The sequence below is a fragment of the Haliotis rufescens genome, unplaced genomic scaffold (assembly GCF_023055435.1).
Source record: "Haliotis rufescens isolate VD_foot unplaced genomic scaffold, xgHalRufe1.0.p SCAF_8, whole genome shotgun sequence".
Classification (NCBI taxonomy): domain Eukaryota; kingdom Metazoa; phylum Mollusca; class Gastropoda; order Lepetellida; family Haliotidae; genus Haliotis; species Haliotis rufescens.
Window position 1 is genome coordinate 42,461,603 of NW_025964372.1, and position 23,810 is coordinate 42,485,412.

Below are 23,810 nucleotides of genomic sequence, written 5' to 3' on the forward strand. Positions count from 1 at the left end.
CCGTTGAATGTTTCTTGATGAAACTTGCTATACAGATCAGTCTAGTGATGAACTGGTGCCTTTTGATGATTTTGGAGTTTAATTTTTTTAATGTTTTCATGACGATAAGTTGGACTTAGAAAATGAGATTAATATTCGTTTCCGGAGTAGAACTCCAAAACCGTTGAATATTTCTAGACGAAACTTGCTGTTCAGATCGGTCTAGTGATGAACTGGAGAATCAACCACGAGATCTTTTGTACGTGACATATACGAGACATAAAAGCCTCACGATCTTTTGCTTTTTTAAGGCAAGATTATTTTTCGATGTTTTCTGAAAATATTAGTACTGTAATGTTATTGTTATACTGTTACTGCTTACACTTTAGACACAGACGTGAACTGATGCACGTGCAATTCAGTACAAAGCTCAACAGATACTTCAAGTTTCTTCATGAATGTTACACCTGTAGTGTTTCAAACCTAAGTGAACATTGAAAAACATAATCGTTTTAATGAAAGAAGTCACCAGTGAGATCCAAGCTAATCAACAAACTACAAGCGAACAGTACAGAAGCGACCAATCAAACTCTTAAACTATCTCCAATAGCAAACATGCACTATATCCATCTATGCCTATTTCTGAGGGAAATGGAACTGAATAACACATGTACTACAGATATACGAGGTGGGAACAAGAACTGGGTGACACATGCACTACAGATATACGAGGTGGGAACTAGTACTGGGTGACACATCTACTACAGATATACGAGGTGGAAACTAGTACTGGGTGACACATGCACTATAGATATACAAGGTATGAACAAGTACTGGGTGACAAATGCACTACAGATATACGAGGTGGGAACTGGTACTGGGTGACACATGTACTACAGATATACGAGGTGGGAACTAGTACTGGGTGACACATGCACTACAGATATACGAGGTGGGAACTAGTACTGGGTGACATATGCACTACAGATATACGTTTTTGGAACTAGTACTGGGTGACACATTTACTACAGATATACGAGGTGGGAACTAGTACTGGATGACACATGTACTACAGATAAACGAGGTGGGAGCTAGTACTGGGTGACACATGTACTACAGATATAGGAGGTGGGAACAAGTACTGGGTGACACATGCACTACAGATATACGAGGTGGGAACTAGTACTGGGTGACACATGCACTACAGATATACGAGGTGGGATATACTGGGTAGAAAAAGATCCACGATGTTGCCTTGGTAGAAGTGTGTAATCAAACCGCACAGCATTGGTCTTTGATTGATTGTGGCGTCAAAACAAACTCATTCATGTACTTGATCTGAATGTTCATCTTAATTGTTTTGGATAGTCACGGAGCCGTGATCCAGAAAACAGGGTGTCATTAGATAATATTGAAGTAATAATAGGATTACCAGAAAAACGGGGTATAACGCCCAAGCCAATAGCCTCCCCTCAGGAACACCAGAGTAAGTCAATACAAGATTGAAAACTGCCCCATAAGTATGTATGACAGGCGAGTCGGGTATTGCTACTTGTATATGTGAAAACAAAGTTATTAAAATTAATAGCAAAACTTATGAAAGTCACCAATAAACGTGTATAAGTGTTACATCGTCACTGCAAAAATAATGAGTGTTGTCTTTAGTATTAACATTCAAATACGTGATATCTATATTAGCGATATTGTCTACGTTCCGCCGGTGAGTAAGCGTTAGGCTTACTATCTCGTAGTATAAATGTTGCAAGAAATTGTATTTCTGACGACATCACGATACAGTTTTTTTACGATGCATCACGTCTGCACCAGCGCTTGATAACAGCCTTGTGTTTGGGTGTTTCGGTAGTTTAAATTGCTGTTCTTGATGTTGTTGAATAAACTTTGATACTATGAACAATATAAGGTTATATGAGAGTATGACTTTAGAATGGTAACATGCGTTAATGTATATCTAATATAAAAATATATAAAATAGGATTACATAAATAGAACAATGAGTAGTACGTCCAGATTAGTGTATAAGCAACTTTTAAAAGTAGATGAAAGAACTCAATCGTCCGGAATACAATGTATAATTCTAGTGCACTTCCATGTGACTATATAGCATACAATAAGCTATTCGGTCCCGTTTGGGTCGGTTTGGGTGGCAGCTTAGATATCCATAGAGTAGGTTCATCTCGGAATCTCCGATATAACTGGGGCTCCTCTTCAATTTAAGTGGAGTTACTTGTTTCTTTCAAAACTATACAGTTTTAGAGACTAAGCATTAGTCTGAATAGATATCACCGGTTTGGAATTTGAAACTAATCTGTTTACAGTTACAGAACACTGTTTAAGTGTCATGTACAAATGAGAAAGTGGAATCCCGTCAAATAGGCAGACAAACCTTAAAACTATTAATAAACATTAAAATAATCAATATCGGGAAAATGTATATGCATATACTATCTGGCAATAAACACCAATATCACCTTCTACAAAAATAAGTTTTAAAAGCCGGTTGATATTCTTTTGCGTATTTGACGATTATATAACTTTCGTTCCTGAGCCTCGCGCTTTCCTAATTATTTTTACTCAAATTATTACCGTTATCATTGTATTTGTTATTGGGAAATACGCGCCGATCAAGTACGTGCCAATAATTAAAGCGACATTGTACGATTCCGAACTCATCACGAGACTGTGTTTATGAATCACTGTCAAATAGTGGTGACATATAGTGGAAACAATACGCGAAATCGCGCATGCACAGAACGGAAAATTTGGACAAGGCATTAAGCAATCCGCATGCGTAGAACGATTGATTTCAGTACTTCCTCTAAGCGCTTCGAGTACAGCGTCAAACTCGGGCCTGTAATATAACACGCGAGAAATGACCAATGAAATCTGAGAAGTAGGAATACCGGTAGACGCTGGTGCTTGATTGACAATGCCAATCAAGAAAGGGAGGAGCTTGATCATATTGTTCTCTCCCAGTAAATTCCGATGTCAAATAACGACGTTATTTGGACGGAAAAACAATGGTTTGAAAGCCACCAAATAACGTCGTTTTTCCGTCTAATGACCATATACGAGAAAAAACGACGTTTTCGTGTTTGCAGTGTAAGTTTCTCAAGCAAACAAAGGGTAATTGGGGCCCTGCTATCATCCATGGAAGACATGTTCCTCATACCTTTCAGCATTTTTCTCATTTTCTCTTTTTCATCAGTTGGGTCAGGAAAGCCAAGTAATTTATGTTGTCTGCCCAATCCTGACAAATGTTTTGCAGCTGTAGCTGGCGATGCCTGTTTTAGTGACAAGTAACCTAAATATCTTACTAAATGCTGTAAGGGGGCTGGCCATGTGACTGGAAGACCTACTTGTGATCTGAACATCTTAAATTGATTTACTGCAGATTTAAATGCTTTCCTAGTATTCTCTGCGATCGAATGGTCTAGTAGCCTTTCAGCTTCAGTATCAGATTCCAAATTGAAGTTGGTATCTGTGTTGACTCTGAGTCCGCACCTGGTGCCAACTGACGAAACCTCTGAAATTCAGATCGAGACAACGCGTCTGCTATTGTGTTGAGCTTACCTTGGATGTATTTGCCTCTTACCATAAGATTAATTTCCAAACAGCTGAGAACTAATGCTCTTACAAGTACCATAACACGCGGTGACTTTGCAGATAATTTGTTCAAAATGGTCACAACCGCTTGATTGTCAGAGTTGAAAACAACCTTCTTGTGTTGGAGGTGATGACCTCACAGGTTTACTGCAATGATTTTTGGAAATAGTTCTAAAAATGTGATTTTGGTTGCTGACGATCTCTAGCCCGTTTTTTATTATGTATTGTTGAATACTAGGTTATTCTTTTAATTGTTCTAAACTAGTTTTACTTATAAACTGTGCTATGCTAGTTGTTCTACTGTCCGTCGATGACAGGTGTTTTATTTTAATGTCAGTCTTATAAATGTTCTCGTCACGATATGGCTGAAATATTGCCGATGTGACGTAAAGCTTTAACTCACTCACTCTAAAAATGTGATGTCAGAAAGGAAACCAGCTTCAATCCATTCCTTTGGCCACTTTTCTGAAACCCATCTTCCGTTGAAATATATAACAAATCCCATGTCTTCTGCACCTGCACTATCTGTGTACAACTGAATCTGATCATTATCCATCCATAACCTATTATGAAATACAGATATGCCTTTGTTGTTTCTGAAGAAGAAGAACCATGTTGATAAATCCAATTTGATCTCCTTAGTAATGTGAATCCTGTGATGTGAGTTTGTGAACAGACTTCGTGGAGTCAATCATTCTTCTAAAGAAAGGACATCCCATAGGCATAGCTCTGCATAGAAAATTTAAGGCTCCAAGGAGAGACTGCACCCTTTCAAAGTGACTTTGCGTTTTCCCACTAATTCCGAGAGTAGATCCAGGCACTTGGCAATTTTATCTGCAGGAATCCTGACCAACATCTCCTCTAAGTCAATTCCTAGGCCCAAAAAGGTGATCTTTGTACAAGGTTGTACTGTTTTTTCATGTGCTACAGGGACCCCCAAGTCTTCACAAAGATTCATAAAAGTATCTAGTGCTATGCTGCATTCATTTGTATTCATCTCACCTCCAAACAGAAAGTCATCCAGGTAATGTTAAACATCTCCAGCTTGAATTGATTGTTGGACAGCCCATTGAAGAAAAGATGCAAACTTTTCAAAGAGAGCACAACTTACCTTGCATCCCATGGGTAGGCACATATACACATAATACTGTTGCTTGAATTTTATTCCTAAGTCTGAATGATTAATAGGACAAAGTCTAAAAGCGCTCTTTATGTCAGACTTTGCTAACTGGCAGCTTTTACCTAAAGTTTGAACTATTTCAACTGCACTGTCAAAACTAGTATATTTTACTCATGCTGACTTCTCCTCAAAGTGATCATTAACTGATGAGCCTATCTGACAGGATAAATGGTGTATTATTCGAAACTGACCTGGTTCTTTTTAGGTACAATACCTATCGGTGATATCCTGAGATTATGAGAAGGTATTGCTCGATACTGGAACGGACCTAACATTCTCCCTGCTTTTATTTCTTTATTAAGTTTATCATGAGTGACCGAAGTGTTTCCTTCTGCAGATTTTAGGTAAGGAGATCCTGTTTCCTTACGAGGACCACTATAGTTCAAAACAAAACCCTGTGTAGAACCTTCTATTAATTCTGCTGCCGCTGCCTGATCCTCATCCGGATACCTTTCGAGCAAAATTCTCAATACACTAGTCTTAATGGGTGAGAAACCTTCAATGGAAAGCTGAAACCTTTGGCTTATTTTGGTTTGTTCGAAATCTGCAGGATTTCATGGGATAAAGTTTGGTACACTGAATACAAGAATGGGAATACTTGCAATTTTGTCTGCTACAGCTCCGGTAGTTGTAATCATAACATGGCCATGGGCGACGGCCCTGCATGATGGACTGGGGTGATCTAGTCCGCATACTCTGTTTGGAGTGGTTGTTCTTGAACATCAGCCAATAATCTGGATAAATTCTTGCCCATGAATTGCTGGGATCGCGTGCCTGTCTAATTTTAAAATGTTGATCATATGATCTCCAACCTATACCACCATATTTTTGTCCTGCCTACCTGGTATGAATTTACTTAATCTACTGTTGGTGCTTTTCTGGGAATCTTTTTAGGGAAACGATCATGTAAATAAGGAAGCATGTAGACAATGCTGGCTGAAGATTTTTTCATAACCTCAATACCACCCCTACTATTCATTGTTACCATCAGATCCGGGATAGAATAGGTCTTCAGTAACCCATGCTTGCCGTAAAAGGCGACTATGTTTGTCGTAAGAGGAGACTAACGAGATCGGGTGGTCAGGCTCGCTGACTTGGTTGATGCATGTCATCGATCCCAATTGCGTGGATGGATGCTCATGATATTAATTACTGGATTGTCTGGTCCAGACTCGATTATTAACAGACCGCCGTCATATAGCAGCTGGAATATTGCTGAGTGCCGCGTTAAACAACAAAAGAACCAACCAATGTTACCATCCCAATATTAGTCCAGGCAAAATAAGGTTTCACTTGGAACAAATTGCAACAGAATTTATTTTACCACAATGCATTTCTACAAGGTCCCGAAAACAACATACTAAAAGTCCCAAGCAATCCCAGTTTGGGAAATATGTCTAATTTGCATAATCCAATATGGCCACCAATTATCAATATATCTTCCATATGTCAGATGAGGGTCAATGCTTTGATGAAAAAAAACATGTGTTGCATTGCGAAATAACCATGTTATGTTTCTAAAAAGATATTCACAACAACTGAACGTTTTCGACAATTGACAAATCTGCAAAAATTCAAGATGGCCGCCAATTTCAAGATGGCCGCCAAGTTTCCTAAATGTGTGTTTACACTGTTAAATCGTTTATCTCTAAAACAGTGTGCTAGGACTTATATGCATATAACTTGGCACACTAACTCACTGAAGTATAGTTAACACTTTGAGATAAGAAATTCCGTCACCAGATCCCCCTGGTGGCCCAAAATTCCAAGATGGCCGCCAAGAGTTTGATGGCTAGACATAGAATATCAAGACACTGTTGATATGCTGTGATTCAACAAATCCTGATTGGGTTGTCTTCAGAATAATAATGATCACTCCAGATTTTTTCTTTCAGTGATTGTGGCAATGGGTCGCTAATCTTGTCTTCAACACACCAAATAATGGAGGTATGGTTCATATCTTCAGCAATTTCTGAACTAGTTAGGCCACTCGACTGACCACCCTTTTCATGGTTTAAGATGATTGATGGAAAGGTGGAAACAGAAACCGCCTCACCTGATTTTGGCTCCTTTTTGGTCTTGTCAGCTGCCATTTTCAATCTCTTGTAGCCACCTGTGGTCCCTGTCCCGTCAGTGTTCTGCGTCATCCGTCATCCGTGTTGCGTTGTCTGTCCCCTCTGTCTCATCTCGTCTTCCTTCGCCTTTCTTTTCTGTAGCTTCTTGCCTCGTGGCATACTGTTGATTGGCGAGCCGTTGGTTACATTTAACTGCACATAGCGTTCTGACAACATCGGCAAGAAGAGACAAAACGCGACTTGAATCTGTAAATATAGTCAATGTTACCAAAGGGAGGTAACTCTTAGGGCCCATCAATATTTCATGCCGCTAATAAATGAATTTATCCTCGTATTATATCTTTTACTTAGCGGATAAACTTAATTAACTTGTTGTTTTAGCTTGGAAGATGACAGGTAACATGCATTAAATATAACTTTTGAAATGGTATACATGAATATGTTTATGTTACTGCGTTAATTTTGGATTATTATTGATAGTATTTAACACTTCAGTGGTTGCATTGTTGTGATAGCATTTTTTTTTTTTTCCAAAGTGCTCTTATACCACATACTTCATTAGACCACTTACCAAGCTGGAATTATCTGTGAAGAATTATATTTGAGAATACAACCTTCATTTGGAATGAAATATCTGACATATATCGTTCTTCCTTCTAGGTATAGGAGCTATCGTTGACATTCTAAAGCCAAATCCAGGGTTGAGAGACTGTACTCTCCCCAGGGAGTTCACAGTGCGTGTAAGGACACACAATGACTCCGTCACTCTTCAGTTGGAGACCAGCACGTCAGTGAAGAAAACAACCCCCGTATATGTATCTAGACAGGATGAGAAGGGGAACCCAATCATCGTCAGAGATACAGTGTTGGAGCTGGAGGTAATAATGCTGTCATAACTCAGTATTTGTTGCAAGAGTTGTTATAATGTAGATTAGATGAGAACGTATGTAGTATGGTAAATATTCATGATATCAATTTTTACAGAGATCGTTTACGCATATTAGCAAAAGGGCATGTACGGGTGTAGAAAATACAAGAAACTAACCCAGAACTGTTTGTGAGACTTTTATCGATGCAATAATCAATCTTGACATTTAACGAAGTCAAAATGTATTTTTACATTATCTATAGGGTGGGGTGTGTATTCAATTGTCAAAATATCATTTGCATATTTCATTTTCAAATTGATAAAATCATTTTTCACTTTTATCTTAGAAATATTTACAAACCGCCGTCATATATCTGGAATAATGCTGGGTGGGGCGTTGAGCAACAAGCAAACAAACAAAGCAATTGCGTATCTCGATGTTCTTAATGTCTTTCATTGGATTGTCTTGTCCAGACGAGAATGTTTAAAAAACACTGAAATATGGCTGAAATATTGAGTCCGGCGTAAAACAACAAACAAAATAAAACAAAAAATGTTTTACAATCTTAACCATGTTTATTTCTGTCTTGTTTATTAGCACAAGAATATTTAATCTTCAAGGAAACAACCGTCCGTGATACATACCGGCGTTTCAAAAAGCAAAGAAAGAAGTGTCGCACCTATATCTGCAAATACGTCACTTGCTAACTTTGGAAAATATATGTCATTAAGCTCATATTAACCTGATATGCATAAGGGTTAGATAGGCATTAGCACAATTCAAAAACGACACTCTCCTATTGATAAAGAATGTCATTTCCTGTTGTAATTATTACCACATACCTTTTAATTTTCTTTCAGGGAACAGCCGAATACCAGGATGTGATTCACATGGCTAACATCGAGGTTACCTGCGTTATTAAGGAGGAGAACCAACCGTATTATGCATTTGTATGTGTCACCACTTTTCAAACTAATATGAAAATGTTGAATGGCAATTGATATAATCTGTATGATGCGCCCATAATCAATTAAGATCAACAGAACAACGCCTGTGTCGATTGTACAGATAGTTCTATACATCAAGTTCCTTTTAGATGGAAACCAGAAGGAAATGTCTCCAGAAGGAGTTCGCTATCAATTTAAATAATACCTTTTAAGTAGAACAGGTTTATGTCTTCATGAACGTGACGCCTCATATAAAATGATGTTGTCATGATCTTATTATCATTTTTCCTGTTAAGTAACCTTAACATACTATTTCCCTTTCCATAACAGGTAGATCTCCGTTTTAAGAAGGCGTCCCCTCTGTACAACATAAACCTGGTAGGATATATTATTGAGGTAAGATGTTTGCCTCCAGGGGTGTTAAGTAAACAAACACTGACGTGTTATATTATAAGTAACAACTTTTTAATTTTACGCTGTATTGATGGTGATATCTGATAGCGTCACTGTATAGGTGACACTAAGTTTACCTTGTGTGAAGGTATTATGTTGACATCACCTATCATCACAGTTCATATGTACCAAACACAATTCAGCTTAGCTATGACGGTAGATTTACCCCAAAGAAAGTAGCTAGATAAACCATTTTCAAAAGCACAATAACAACAAACACAGGATTACTAAATTTCCAAAAACATGGTTATGATAAGACAATATTGATATTATCGTTAATAATTAAACAATCTGATTCACTCCAATATGTGAGCCTAGGATTTCTGTTGGATATAAACAACTTCAATCACTAATTTAAGACATGTAACCTTCCACTATGTATCGTTTTGTTATACATGTATGTCTCTAGGTACTCCATGTATCATCAGTATGTATGTGTCATGGTACTCTGTGTATCATTATTATGTATGTATCATGGTACTCCGTGTATCATTATTATGTATGTATCATGGTACTCCATGTATCATTATTATGTATGTATCATGGTGCTCCATGTATCATTATTATGTATGTATCATGGTACTCCATGTATCATTATTATGTGTGTATCATGGTACTCCATGTATCATCATTGTGTATGTATCATGGAACTCCATGTATCATTATTATGTATGTATCATGGTACTCCATGTATCATTATTATGTATGTATCATGGTGCTCCATGTATCATTATTATGTATGTATCATGGTACTCCATGTATCATTATTATGTGTGTATCATGGTACTCCATGTATCATTATTATGTATGTATCATGGTACTCCATGTATCATTATTATGTATGTATCATGGTGCTCCATGTATCATTATTATGTATGTATCATGGTGCTCCATGTATCATTATTATGTATGTATCATGGTACTCCATGTATCATTATTATGTGTGTATCATGGTACTCCATGTATCATTATTATGTATGTATCATGGTACTCCGTGTATCATTATTATGTATGCATCATGGTACTCCATGTATCATTATTATGTGTGTATCATGGTACTCCATGTATCATTATTTTGTATGTATCATGGTACTCCATGTATCATTATTTTGTATGTATCATGGTACTCCATGTATCATTATTATGTATGTATCATGGTGCTCCATGTATCATTATTTTGTATGTATCATGGTACTCCATGTATCATTATTTTGTATGTATCATGGTACTCCATGTATCATTATTATGTGTGTATCATGATGCTCCGTGCATCATTATTTTGTATATATCATGGTACTCCATATATCATTATTTTGTATGTATCATGGTATTCCGTGTATTATTAATATGTATGTATCATGATACTTCATGTATCATTATTTTGTATGTATCGTTGTACTTCATGTATCATTATTATGTATGTATCATGGTTCTCCATGCATCATTATTTTGTATGTATCATTTTACTCCATATACCATTTTAGGATGTGCAGTTACCACGACCGTTCCAAAGTGCTGTAGTTAATGAAACGAAGATAGATGGTGATAAACTTCTCAGTGGCACAAGGCAATGGAAGGCTGACACACCAGGATTCCCTGACAATGACCACATTATTGTGTTCACAGCGTGAGTTGTCACAATCAGCTTAAAGTATATTTAAAGAATATTAAATTCACACATTTCCCTGACCATCTTATTCCCTGTTGTGTTCTCTCTGTATTAGTTGCCCGTGTTGTACTTGTGTTTGTTTTCATTCATTAGTTCTCTTTGCTTTTTGTCTGAAGCACTGGTGATGCAGGGTTGAATTTGAACTCGCTCACTCTGTCCGTTCTAGATCGGCTTTTCTTGATATCTCCAAACAACCCTTTTTCTTTCTATCCCACTACCTTTTTTTCCCCCAATGTTCTGGGTAAACATCTCGTTATTTCTGCATTTACAAATGTTACCACTTACATCAGATTATCGTAGCCTGGAATCCCAAATTCGCCCTGATTATGTTTCCGGTATTGTGGTAATAGGTTCACGTCTGAGACCCTCACATCGGGTCAAGGGTAGAGCCATTTACAGCCATGCAATGAACACTTTATAGGAAGGAACACTCAACATCGGTTCAAAATTCAGCTTTAAAACATTTTAAATACTGACATGGTATCAGGCTCAAGATGTCCAGGAGTCTTCTGGCGGCAGCATATTCATGGTTCACAACAAAACATGAGCTAAAAGTCAGTATCGGAATCGAAATATTTTCAATGAATCGAAGAAAAAAATACACAAGGCAATTTGGCTACTGACGCTTTAGAACATCAAACATAAATCTAACACGTGGATATATGACTGAAATTATGCTTAACCGTAATTAACTCTATCAATTAAAGAATCCAGGGCTATCATTAATATGGTGATACTCTGTCCTGCTAAATCTCTGTCGGTGCTCAAAGATCATGTCATGTTACCTATTCGTTTTAGGAACGATCTGTTCATTGTGGCGAAAACCGGACAAACGAGAAACCTGCTTGGTGAGTCGTAGTATATTTTCTTTTTGATTTTGGATTGAGAATCTAAATATTTTAGCAATGTATACATGCCTTTGGTAACACTTGGTTCGGGGATACCTTGATGTGTACTCAAAAGGAAAACTAATTGTGGTCATATTATATTATAATTATTCGTGTTTAGAAAGACATTACTCATATAGCCTCTGGATTTTCTTCAGGAAAACTAATATACCTCTGTTTAATTGAGATATGAAATGGCTAAGGATCATCTTAAGATATGTGTTGTTCTTTACCCAATGTTAAAGGTATTGTCATTTTCTTGTTCATCGGTTCTTCCCAGAACATCCAGCTACTGTGCGTTTTGTGTATTCAGGTAGAAAACAATACATCCGGATATCCACATATTTCGCATCATCCTAAATGCATATAATCACTGTAACCTTCATAATTGAGTCTACCGTTATACGGTAAGCAATGCAAATGGCAACAGCAGGTATTTCTTGATACATGAGGTGGTTGGGTAACCTGGTGGTTGAAGCGTTCGCTCATCACGCTGAAGACGGGGTTTGAAGCCCATTTCTAGGGACACCCGTTGTGATATTCCTGGAATATTTCTAAAGAAGGTTTAAAAACATACGCTTTCCTGCTATATGTTAATGTGTTTCATGCTCAGTTTCCATCGTCGTTTTGTCACAGGATATGCATATGTAGGAACAATATGTGAAACACCAAATTACAGTGTGTCAGCTGTGGAATACACTGACAACCTGGTTGACGACATGCTCGTCACAACACACGAAGTCGGACATGCGTAAGTGTTTTTAATGTATAGTTTACCATGGTTTTTTTAATAGTTCATATTTATTGGTCGCCGTTGATTTCGAATCTATGCTAGATTACTAATATATACATCGGACGCGACATGCAAAACCCGGAAAAGACACATGTACTGGACATCTGTTGCTATTCATGTTAGCCTATTCTCAAGTTGGTTGGTTAGTTTGTTGTTTTACGTCGCACTCTGTCTGTAAATAATCGAGACAATCCAATGATTGATGTCATGAGCATCGGGACACAATGGGGATCGATGACATGCTTCAACCAAGTCAGCGAGCCTGACCACCCGATCCCGTTAATCGCCTCTTACTACAAGCATTGTCACCTTTTAGGGCAAGTAAGGGTTGCTGAAGACCTATTCTACCCCGGATCTTCACGGACGCTTAACTGTGTGAATAAAGCAATTTCTGAGCATACAAATTTCTTGGGTTAAATCCCTTCATTGGTGCTGTGTGTGAAACGCATGGGATGGTGCTAAAATATTGATAAAAATAGGATGATGAAGAGAGATGAATATATCTTGTAAATCGAACCTGGTATTTCGCAGGCTCAGCGCCTGGCATGACGGGGAATACAACAACGCGTGTAACTCTACATACGAGTACATCATGACCGGCAGCGGGTACAGCACGACCCATGTTCTTGACCACAACAACTACTACGTCTTTTCTACATGCTCGTCACGCTACTTTCAAACCTTCATCCAAGGAATCCTGACAAACGGGTTGGTATGAAAGACGAAACAGTGAAAAAGAAAATAAATGGAATAGAAACCTGACACACATCGACATGGGAGATGGGGGTACCATACATGTATTTCCAAACAGACGGATAGACAGACAGACAGACAGACAGGCAGACAGGTATAATGAAGTGGTGACCACTATATTAACTGTTCCTGATCATGCGATCAATTACCGTATTCGACGTAATAAGCGCCCCGCTCCAATAAGCGCCAACGGCGATATTTGCTGATTTCAGGCTGTCATCTTAAACCACAAAATTTATCTTTCAACCCTGGGTTTTTTTTCACCAAAATAATATTCTAATAAGAGCCCCCTATTTCTAATTTTGAAAGCGCCCTTGGCGCTTATTACGTCGAATACGGTACATGTTTTTATACGTTTTATTTGATGGGAGCCTCAGGTTAACAAGGTTTTACTATAAACAGTTAACCATTTTGTTTAAATGTAGCCAAGCTAGATTTTGGATCAGGATTTAAAAGTGAGATGGTAGTTTCTTTATCTATTAGGTGAATTTTACTTGTAAAGACGATTTGTGTGTGCATTATAAAATATGTATATCGTTTGAACTCGACATATTTAAGAAATAACGACGAGAGGGAGTTATTTATCGTACAATAAAACACTGCAGGGAGAATAAACTGTAAGATAAAACAACGACCACGAGACGTTTAAATCATATATGAGATATGAACATTTTGTACAGCCTTTTGAAGGATGTCAATAAATTGTACAAGCTTTAAAGACAGTAATCCATATTTAAAATAATGATGACTCCCTGAATACAGTCAAACCTCGGCAATGTCGGACAATTCCATTTTGTGTACAAGGGGGGTTAAGTTTGGTATTATCACAACTGTCTCGTAGATTATCTGCACCGTTTCTTCCAATACCGATTGTCATATCTCTTCCACTTTTGGATACGATCGTTTGGCCATTGCGTGTATCTGCTGTGTCCAGCTACATCTATGGGGAACAACTCACTTGACACTTACCTCTCAAAAATAACGTCATCCAATTTACGACGTCATCAGATTACGAGCGCATGTTCGAATCTCCAGAAATGACGTCATGATAGAACAATGTTTTATCGTGAAATAAACCACGCTTCGTTCTTCATCTTCTTTGCGATTTAACGTGTAGCTATCTTATATAAAAATTTGGTGCTATAATAAAAACAACCTTAACACTCAAACCTATATGTGAAATGAACACTTTATAACTGAAGATCTGGAATAATCCGACTCTTTTTGGGGTGTCAGACATTTGCTGTCGACAGCTTTTCACGTGATTCATTTTATACGGTGTATGCCAAAGTGGTTGTGTGCTTGCCCATGATAAGTCATCTAATACTATAAATTTGTTAGGTGTATCTAAGAATTATTTCATTACCTTTGTCCACGGCATTTCTTTCCTGACTATGAATACATTACTATTTCCTTTGATTTAGCCAAAATCAACTTGTCAATTATAAAGTATTATTTACAATAAAAGCTGAGTTTCAGTGAGTTGTTTTCCATTAGCCCTGTTAAAATATGTTTTCCAAACCAATATATTTTCAACTTGGTTAGTGCGAAAGGTGATTGGTAAAGGTGACACATTGTTAGGAGTGAATATGTGTGGTGGTGTGTTCACTGGAATCCGAAACCAAGACCGTCGGTTGCTGGCGCAGCTAAGGCAAAATTAATAACTCTGTGTAACGTATTTACAGCATTATGGACCGCATCCGTGGTCTAGTTGTAGAGCGTCCACCGGAGAGCGGAAGGTCCGGGGTTCGACCCCGGCCGCGTCATGCGAATAGACCTTGAAAGATGGTACTTGTTGTTACCCTGTCTGGCGCTCGGCATTAAGGGGCTAAAACAAGGACTGGTCGGCTCGGAGTCAGTATACTGTGTCTGAGAGGGGTATTCATGTTAAACTGCGGCATGGTATCTTAGTGGGCTAGCACTATCAATCGGCATCAGTCCGGACTATTACAAGGAGCCACAAACGCGCACGCACGCACACACACACGCACGCACGCACGCACGCACGCACACGCACACACACACACACACATACACACCCACGTGCATGCACATCGCTATATAAGTGCAATAATCTTGGACGCGACATAAAAAGAATATTTCTCCTCACCTCACCTACAGTATTGTGACATTTTACAATATGTGCTGGTGCCTATGCCCATTAGTATATCCATATAACATAATACAGCCGTGATATTTCCTATTCAGTATCGTATATTTTACAGTTCAAATGCCCAACAGCAATGCCTACAGACGAGTCTCGAGCCTGCTTCTGTGACAAACATCACGGGGACGATGCCGGGGCAGCTCTACGACGCTCACACGCAGTGTCAAATGATGTTTGGGCCAGGCTTCGTCTTGCGATCAGTACGAAAAATATATTTATTAGCATTAGAAGAAATCCTGCTTGGTCCATCATATACTAGACAGGTGTAAAACTGTCTTTCTGCTATATTTCCATTATCACGATAGACATTTTACTCACTACTGAACATGACATTTACAGGATTTCAACATAAGTAATTCAGAAAACATATGCAAGAGAATGGTCTGTGGCAAGGAACAGCTTAAATCGTCCCGAAACGCTGCAGACGGAACGCCATGTGGCGATAAAAAGGTACACCATCTGAACGTGCATATGTGTCTGTACTTAACCAATGTTAACATTTGCATGCACTTCCAAGGGAACTGTGAATGGAAATTGAATGTAAACATGTTCATGAAATTGGACTGTATAAGTTGATAGGCGTAGCAATTGCTATAAATGTTTCATAAATTGTTGTTATTATTATCATTAGTAGTGTTATATGTGTTGCACTGTGATTTCAGTGGTGTGTTGCTGGACACTGTGTGTTTTCCATAGATGCACCAGAACAAAACAATAGTAAGTTATTGAAGTATACGTTTACACATAAGTCGGAGGAATCGCTTCTCGGGAGCATGGGTATGATGCTGACAAAATACGGATCATAACAAAGGTGATTCTGTGAATTCGAATCCACTAGCAGTGGATCTTGGAAGCACTAAGGGATGCAACTTTGCCAAATGTGTCGTAGCACATCAGACCACCAATCGATACCAAAAAAAATGTACATAATATCATTTAAAGAAGCAAAGGAGCATCTGAGATGGTAGTCATTGTCATATTGTCATGAAACGGTCACAAAACAAATTAATGATCATAAATATTCGATATTCTGTATTTCAATTCGAGTATGTCACACGGTGAACAAAAACAAATGTTTGTCGTCAGAACATTAATACAGGATACAAATTTAAGAAATAGTAAGTGGTACTTGACTTTTTTCTGGGTGTGTATGCTATTCCTCGTTAGAGAGCGCCATAATATCTCGGACGACATCTTTTCCTTGAATGCAATGATCACTTTCGGAAACCTGCCCACAATTTCAGCTGACTGTCTCTTTGGGAACCAGCCAATCGTTTACCCGGCCAATAGAACATGTGCTGAGCTGATAAGTGCAACACCACGTTTGTGCTACAATCCTGGTTATTTGACGGCCTGCTGTGAGACCTGTCCTGTCTACAAGAGAAATGACGGTACTTATTTCTTAATGATAGTAGTCTCTCGTTAAGTCATTTCAAGCATATTGTACAGAATGTACACTATTTCTAAGTATAAATCTAATGTGCTTTTCATCTACATGTTTCATGTATTCGATATGTACAGAGAAAATATCATGTTCCAATTGGGAATACTTTGTAATGGTGCTGTCTATGGGATCGTGGGTGGAGTGATGTGGTGGTGGTGGGTTGGGGGTGGGGGTGACTGAGCTGATATTTTTGATGCAGCAAATAATTTGTTTTTGAAAAAGAATTAAGTGTGTATTTCGTCAATATTCATATTATTGAATTGTATGTTTTCCAGCAAATTGCACATATGGTGATCGTTTCTCTGACTGTGACACTGTTATTACTCAGGAACAGAGGGTCTTTGTTACATTGAAAACAATGCCTATGGCTGTTGTGAGACTTGCTCAGCCTACTCATCAGGAGGTGGTAAGTACAGAGACTAGGGGTTTTGGTGAGGTCTGGTTTGGGTTTTGGATGATTTAGTCAATCATTCAAGTTGTAGTTTATAAGGATTTTATAAGTCTGAATCTCATTTTCGAGTTTCTGCAGTTATCATTATTAAAAGTTATTGGACAGGACGTAATCACAGCAAAAAAAATGCAGTTTCCGGTATCCGGATACCTGCCGGATACCACCGGACACTTACCCAAAACGCGTCCGGGTATCCGGTGGCAGATACCTTGCCGGATACCAGATCTGTGGTATTCGGCATGGACACCTCACCGGAAAGTATGTCACCTGGAATCCGGGTATCCGGCACCGGATACCTCACCGGATACCTCAATCTGGGTGTCCAGGGATCCGGCACCGGATACCCCATTCTGAGTTTCCAAAAACATGTCACAATTTGAGGGGTGCATTTTGTTCAATTAAGTGTGAAACACCTAAAAATATATTGGAAACTAACCATGAAAATTGAACATTGCTGAAGGTATCCGGCAGGTATCCGGCAGGTATCCGGATGCAATTTTTCGAGATGTCTTTCTCCTAGTAAATAATGTTAGCCTGGGCATAGCAGATAGCTGTAGTAATATTCTGTGCTATTTTAGTTGTAAATATCCCCTTGAAGTTGAGATCTATGGGCATGTACTTTTGGTGAAAACATTTTTCAAGTTCATATATATTTCAATTTAGATGTTCAGCGTATTAAATGAAAAGCATTCAGTCCTGGTATGATGGTATCCTTACATATCATCTTCATATTCCCAGTTTGTTTTAGCCTAGTGGTTGAAGCATTCGATTCACCACATCGGTACATTGCTTGGTGTCACCCATCATGATATTGTTGGAATTTTGCTCATAAAGTGGCATAACACCATACTCACTCTGACAAAAAAATGAAAGTCATTGGCTATGTGCTCACTTGGGCCTTTGTTCCTGGAGAGATTAAAAGTTTATTTTGGAACTGTATCAATACTTGTTACATCTTGACAGACGAGTTTCATTGAAGTTCGAAACAGAATATCATTAACCCAAATGGGTGCATAAGACTAATGGCATCCACAGAAAACACCTAATAAAGTACTGGTACATAAAAATATCAATGTAACTTTTCTACTGACATGGAACTAAAAACTTCGTTCAGTGAGCTGTATTAATTGTAGGAAAACATTCAGGGCATTAGTATATTTGATATATGTTAGCACCTATGTTATGAATGATCAATATCATATTTCTTTAAAGAAGCAAAACAGAAAAATTGTTAAGATAAAAAATCATATTTATTGATTTTATGACATTTCATTGGTTCAGTAACCAGAGGTGTTTGCAAGAACATTCAAAAACAGAAACAGATGCTTCAATGCCATTTTCTAAATAAACAAATTAGTCAAATCTCAGAAGAATTTCAAGGTAGAAGAATATCTAAAGTCAATTATGTTTGTGCAGTAAACCACAAAAGTCATTCAGATTTGTATAGTCAGCGTCAGTGTACACCACATAAACAGTCTCACTGCTGTGGTATTGATTCCTTTAGACTTGATTTATGTCGTAATAAAACAACCTACAGAATCACACTGATGTGGCATTATTCATTCAGAATCATCACTTTCTGAGGTGAACCTGTTAGTTGTTCTGGGGAGGATTATTCATCATCCGGAGAGTCCTTTGTATGACTTGTCTGATCTGGTGTCATTGTGAAATCCAGGTGCCTGAAACAATTTATAACATCTTTAAAAGCTTGTTATTAAAAATATAAGAAACACACATATATTGACAAAGGGTAAAAATTTGGTTTCTCAATGAGTAAGGTAATGACAATTTATCAAGCAACTGTTAACCAAACCATGTTAACCAATGTAAAAAAGCCATAGCAAACAGTAAATTGTACAGAAAATACAAAATTGTAATTGATCTTCTGAAAACAATTCCTGTAGTGCCATAAGGCAGGCTCACCTGAATTTTTCTCAAATGTTTGCATTACATCAAAACATAAGGAAAGGTAAACAAGGCAATGCAAATTGCATAAAATAGGTTCTTATACATAAAAACAGAACTAAAGTATTTGACGTAATAAGCGCCTCGCTCTAATAAGCGCCCATGGGAATATTTGCTAATATTGATGGTACTTGTTGTTACCCTGTCTGGCGCTCGGCATTAAGGGGCTAAAACAAGGACTGGTCGGCTCGGAGTCAGTATACTGTCTGAGTGGGGTAGTCATGTTAAAAACTGCGGCATGGTATCTCAGTGAGCTAGCACTATGAATCGGCATCAGTCCGGACTAGTACAAGCAGCCACACATACACACACAAATGTGCCTGCACGTCGCTATATAAGTGCAATAATCTTGGACGCGACGTTAAACCCAATTTCACCTGACCTCACCTCCAGTATTATGAACACAAACATGATAAACATTACCCTTGTGATTAAATTAATGTGAACAATATTTGAATTGTTTTAAACTTAGCGAATTTCACTGTCCACACAGACACTAACATGTTGGTAGACGTTGCTAACCAGTTTCGTAAATATTTGCAAATTGGTTAGTAAGTTGCCTATCCAGATTAGTACAATTTACTAATAAGTTGTTAGAGATTACGGCCCATCTTTCACAGAACTACAATTTGCAAAAAACAAGTAAATAACAAATGAATATACAGGGATAAGATAACATATAATGATTTTCAGTGGCATTTTAAGTTTATTTACACAATAGTACCAAAAATTAATGGAAAGGTAAATAAAATATACATATGTTTATTTACACTTGCAAACCTCCCTTCATCATTGAGTACATGCAATAAATTTCTAAATTTTGTAAGTCATGAAGAAAGTACATTAACAAAAGCGATATACACCTAACACTCTGACTCATAGAAACTGGTTTTGTTTATATGTTGTAGTAAATCGGTTTGTTAACTGTGCGATATGAACAGTATAGAGGTCAACGAGAAATTTACCTGACCATATATTGTCAATATAGAACGTCAACGCAAGAGAATAATAAGTCTATGAATGGATCACTGAAAATCAATGATGATACCAGGAATGTAAAAAAGTATATGTAAGTATGACACGATGATTGACCTGCGGTAATATGTAAGCTATAACGATTATGAATGAAAATGGTCAAATATGTCATGTCATTTTGACTGAATAACATACACTTTTAAAAAAATAAACCAACATCTAATCAGATCAACAGACTGATTGATATGGCAGGAACAGTAGTGAAAAATACATATGATTGGTAATATCGCACATTATGTTCTAGAAATTGACAATAAATGTCAGGCGAACAAATAGGACCCGACTACCTTTTATTTCAATATTTGAAGTTCGGTGCTTCAGTATAAGTTAATGATTATTCATTGATCTTGAGTGATTATTTACTGATTGCACAATTCTGCTCCGATACCGATTATGATATTAATCTTTACATTTCAGTTTGGAAATCACACCATAACAATATTAATTGTTGGAATGAACTATTTTGCTGTAGTTTTGTCTGTTGAGTGAGTGAGTGAGTTAATGCTTTACGTCACATCGGCAATATTTGTTTGTTGAGTATTCACAAGTGCCATTGACGTCTAAGGCTTACTAAACTGGTTCAATTGCTTTTTGACGGCAAGCGAAGGAGGTCATGGAGAGGCGATAAAAAGGTAATAAGCACTTCTGTTTATGTTAATTTTGTTGAAAGCAATAATGCTTCACAAACTTCACACAGTGCCATGTGTAGTGTCATCCAATCGTGTCAACTACCGCCTGTCTATTCATGTTGGTGGACAACGCCCAGTCGAAAGAGTTGCCCTTTAAGCGCAACGAGTGTTTTAAGTAGCAGGTTTCAAAATATGAAGATGACTTCTCTTATGAATTTGATAGTCCAAGCTTGATATCGATTTGTGCAAGTGGTTCCTAGCTCTGTACAAGAACACCCAGTCCCCGACACCTACAGGAACTACGGCATATGCCAACACAAGCACGAAGAAGCACATTCCGACAGAGCACAAAGAAACACAATCAAGCACATGATACAAATCGATGGTACTGTAACTATATTCTATAGTTTTACAACTTTCTTTTCTTACGACCAATACATATGTATTTCCAACCTTATAATTCGTTATTCATTATACTGCCATAATATGACCTTCAAGACAAAGGTTCAAATGGTACTCTGGGTGTGCAAATATCTGACATGCACTTTTGATGGAAGTTTCCAGATAACTGACACCAGAACTGATTGCTTGCTGTGCTTGATATGCTGGACAATAGTTTAGGGGTCAGACAGACATGCGGTACACCTAACACTCGTTCAAACTAGTATACAGAAAAATATCCAAATCAAGATCAGACATTGTGATACGAATATTCTTTTTTTGGTATTCTATCTGATTCCAAAACTTAAGAAAATCTTTCCCCTAATTTTAGTTACACTTAGAAAATTGGTGTTGTTATAAGTCCGGAACGTTCGTATGCTTCAACGCGTTGGCTGGAAGTCTTACGCACCATTATAGTACATTTGGGGGGTAAATCGAGATGTGACAGTCAGTTGATAGTACTTTCCTGACATCTTGACTAATCATCAGTGTGGCTGGATTGATCTTCCTTATGTTGACCATTAGACCATTCCTGACGCCTAATTTCAACAATGTTTCCATTCACAGCATCTGTTGCATCTATTTTTTGGTTCAGGGCCCTTTTAAAATCCTTTCACAATCTAACTCATTTCACGATTTGACTCCCGAAGCCTATGTAGTTTGTCAAATCTTTGAAACCAAGAAAAGTTTTGATTAATAAAAAAACATGTCTTATATGTCCATGGCATTGGTTGATTGTTTCCTGGCAAAGCATCAACCATCAAACAGAAGTTTATGTTGGTTTGAAAAAAGGTTGATTCAGATATACGAGTCACGTAGAGCTTGTCTCTCTTATTAAGTGGAGAAATGGCGTTACATTCAGCTGGTTACCCACCCACTCACTCCAACACATTTGAGACAGCATTATGCCTTTGAGTCTTGACAATGAAATAGATGTTGCTTGGTTTGTTGTTTTACGCCACACTCAGCAATATTCCAGCTATATGACGGCGGTCTGTAAATAATCGAGTCTGACAATGAAGTGATTGACATCATGAACATTGATCCACGCAATTGGGATCGATGACATGCATCAACCAAGTCAGCGTATTCAGCTTACACATGAATTACTACTTTAACAGTAGCAAAATAAATAACTGAAACAGCAAGGACAGAAATAGTATTACCATCCCACTCTCTGTCTCACAATGACAAATTGTAATATTTCTTCATTTCCTTGAGCTTCGTGATGCAATTTCTTTGTCTCACGAAACATCCCGGAAAGGTTAACATCTTGCTTCTGTCGGGCACACACATGGTCGAGTTTTTAAAAAATAGATTCCGAGAATCAACTAAAGATAATGAAGGAAGTGACAAATCAGTCACGAGAGACCCTTAGTAATACGATGATTATCAGCATAAAGCGTGTAGTCATGGGGTGAGGACCACAAAGATATGTCATCCACGTGGTTCCTTATGCAGGTACTGGACAATCGTTTAAACAGCAAATCCGTGCATCCTTAGTCACCCTTTTTCAATGTTAAGACTCCGACTTTTCTTTTTGTGTCAACCGAAGTCTGCTATTGTATTTTTTCTCAACTCATCAAGAGTGAAATATGCTGTACTCGAACTCTGTCGTCATAGTGTTTTGAGATGACGTTAATTTATGGCCGCTGTTGTAAACATATAAACTCACGTGCTCATCAGCACGATGCCCCCTTTCCTTATGTAAACATCACAAACATATTTACACATCTATTTCTTTTAAAAGGCAAATCCTTATTATTTTAGTCCCATTTTTCATGTTTATTTATGTAAATCCTTCTACATTTTACATAAACAGAAGAACACTATTTCTGTTTTCCTCAACTTTAAATATCCTGAAACCAGGTAAACTCGAACTCTAGTCTGTAGGATATGTTGGTTTAGACGTTAGTTTGTGTTCCCCAAAGAAAGCACGTCAACACTATGGCATTAAAGCGGCACTCCACTTGTCTCCAACTAAGGAAAACACGACATATTACATGTTCTCGAAGACTTTGAATCAACCTGTTTCACTTAATGTCAGTGTAATATTATATTGTAATCAGTATTTAGATGCATTAAATTTTAAAAAATCAATACCGATGGAAAACATTTCCTGACAAAGACGTTTGATATGTTGAAAGCAAGACCATAAAAGATAATGGATGTATTTATTATGAGTTTTATCCCATGTATAAAGTTACCCTTATGACATCATTTATTGTTAAAATAATAGATAGTAAAGGTTTTTGACATCTTTTATAGTTAAAATATAAGAAAGTAAAGGTAAATGCCGAAGTAGAATTTCTATACTTTTAACAAGTAAGAATACATAAAGGAAATCAATTTTGATGTCTGAACAGAAAAAAAATTGAATTTTCCAATGTCGATGTCATCTCCGAATGCCATGTATCAAACAGACGTTCATAAACAAACAGTGTAAAAG

General features: G+C 37.6%; 2 protein-coding genes across 2 annotated transcripts in view; both read left to right on the forward strand.

The window, feature by feature from the left end:
• Positions 1 to 17,394, forward strand: part of LOC124114973 (mucin-2-like) — a 114,796-nt gene extending 97,402 nt beyond the window's left edge. Inside the window, exon 21 of the mRNA XM_048389168.1 lies at positions 17,116 to 17,394. Within this exon, the coding sequence (XP_048245125.1) occupies positions 17,116 to 17,303 (188 nt within the window). The 3' untranslated portion in view covers positions 17,304 to 17,394. The remainder of the gene's footprint in view (positions 1 to 17,115) is intronic.
• LOC125376855 (metalloprotease mig-17-like) lies at positions 12,232 to 15,771 on the forward strand. The gene is made up of 3 exons (XM_048389173.1): positions 12,232 to 12,434; positions 13,008 to 13,184; positions 15,455 to 15,771. The coding sequence occupies exons 1-3, from the start codon at positions 12,274 to 12,276 to the stop codon at positions 15,663 to 15,665; spliced, it is 549 nt and encodes a 182-aa protein (XP_048245130.1). The 5' UTR covers positions 12,232 to 12,273; the 3' UTR covers positions 15,666 to 15,771.
• Positions 17,395 to 23,810: the final 6,416 nt, after the last annotated feature.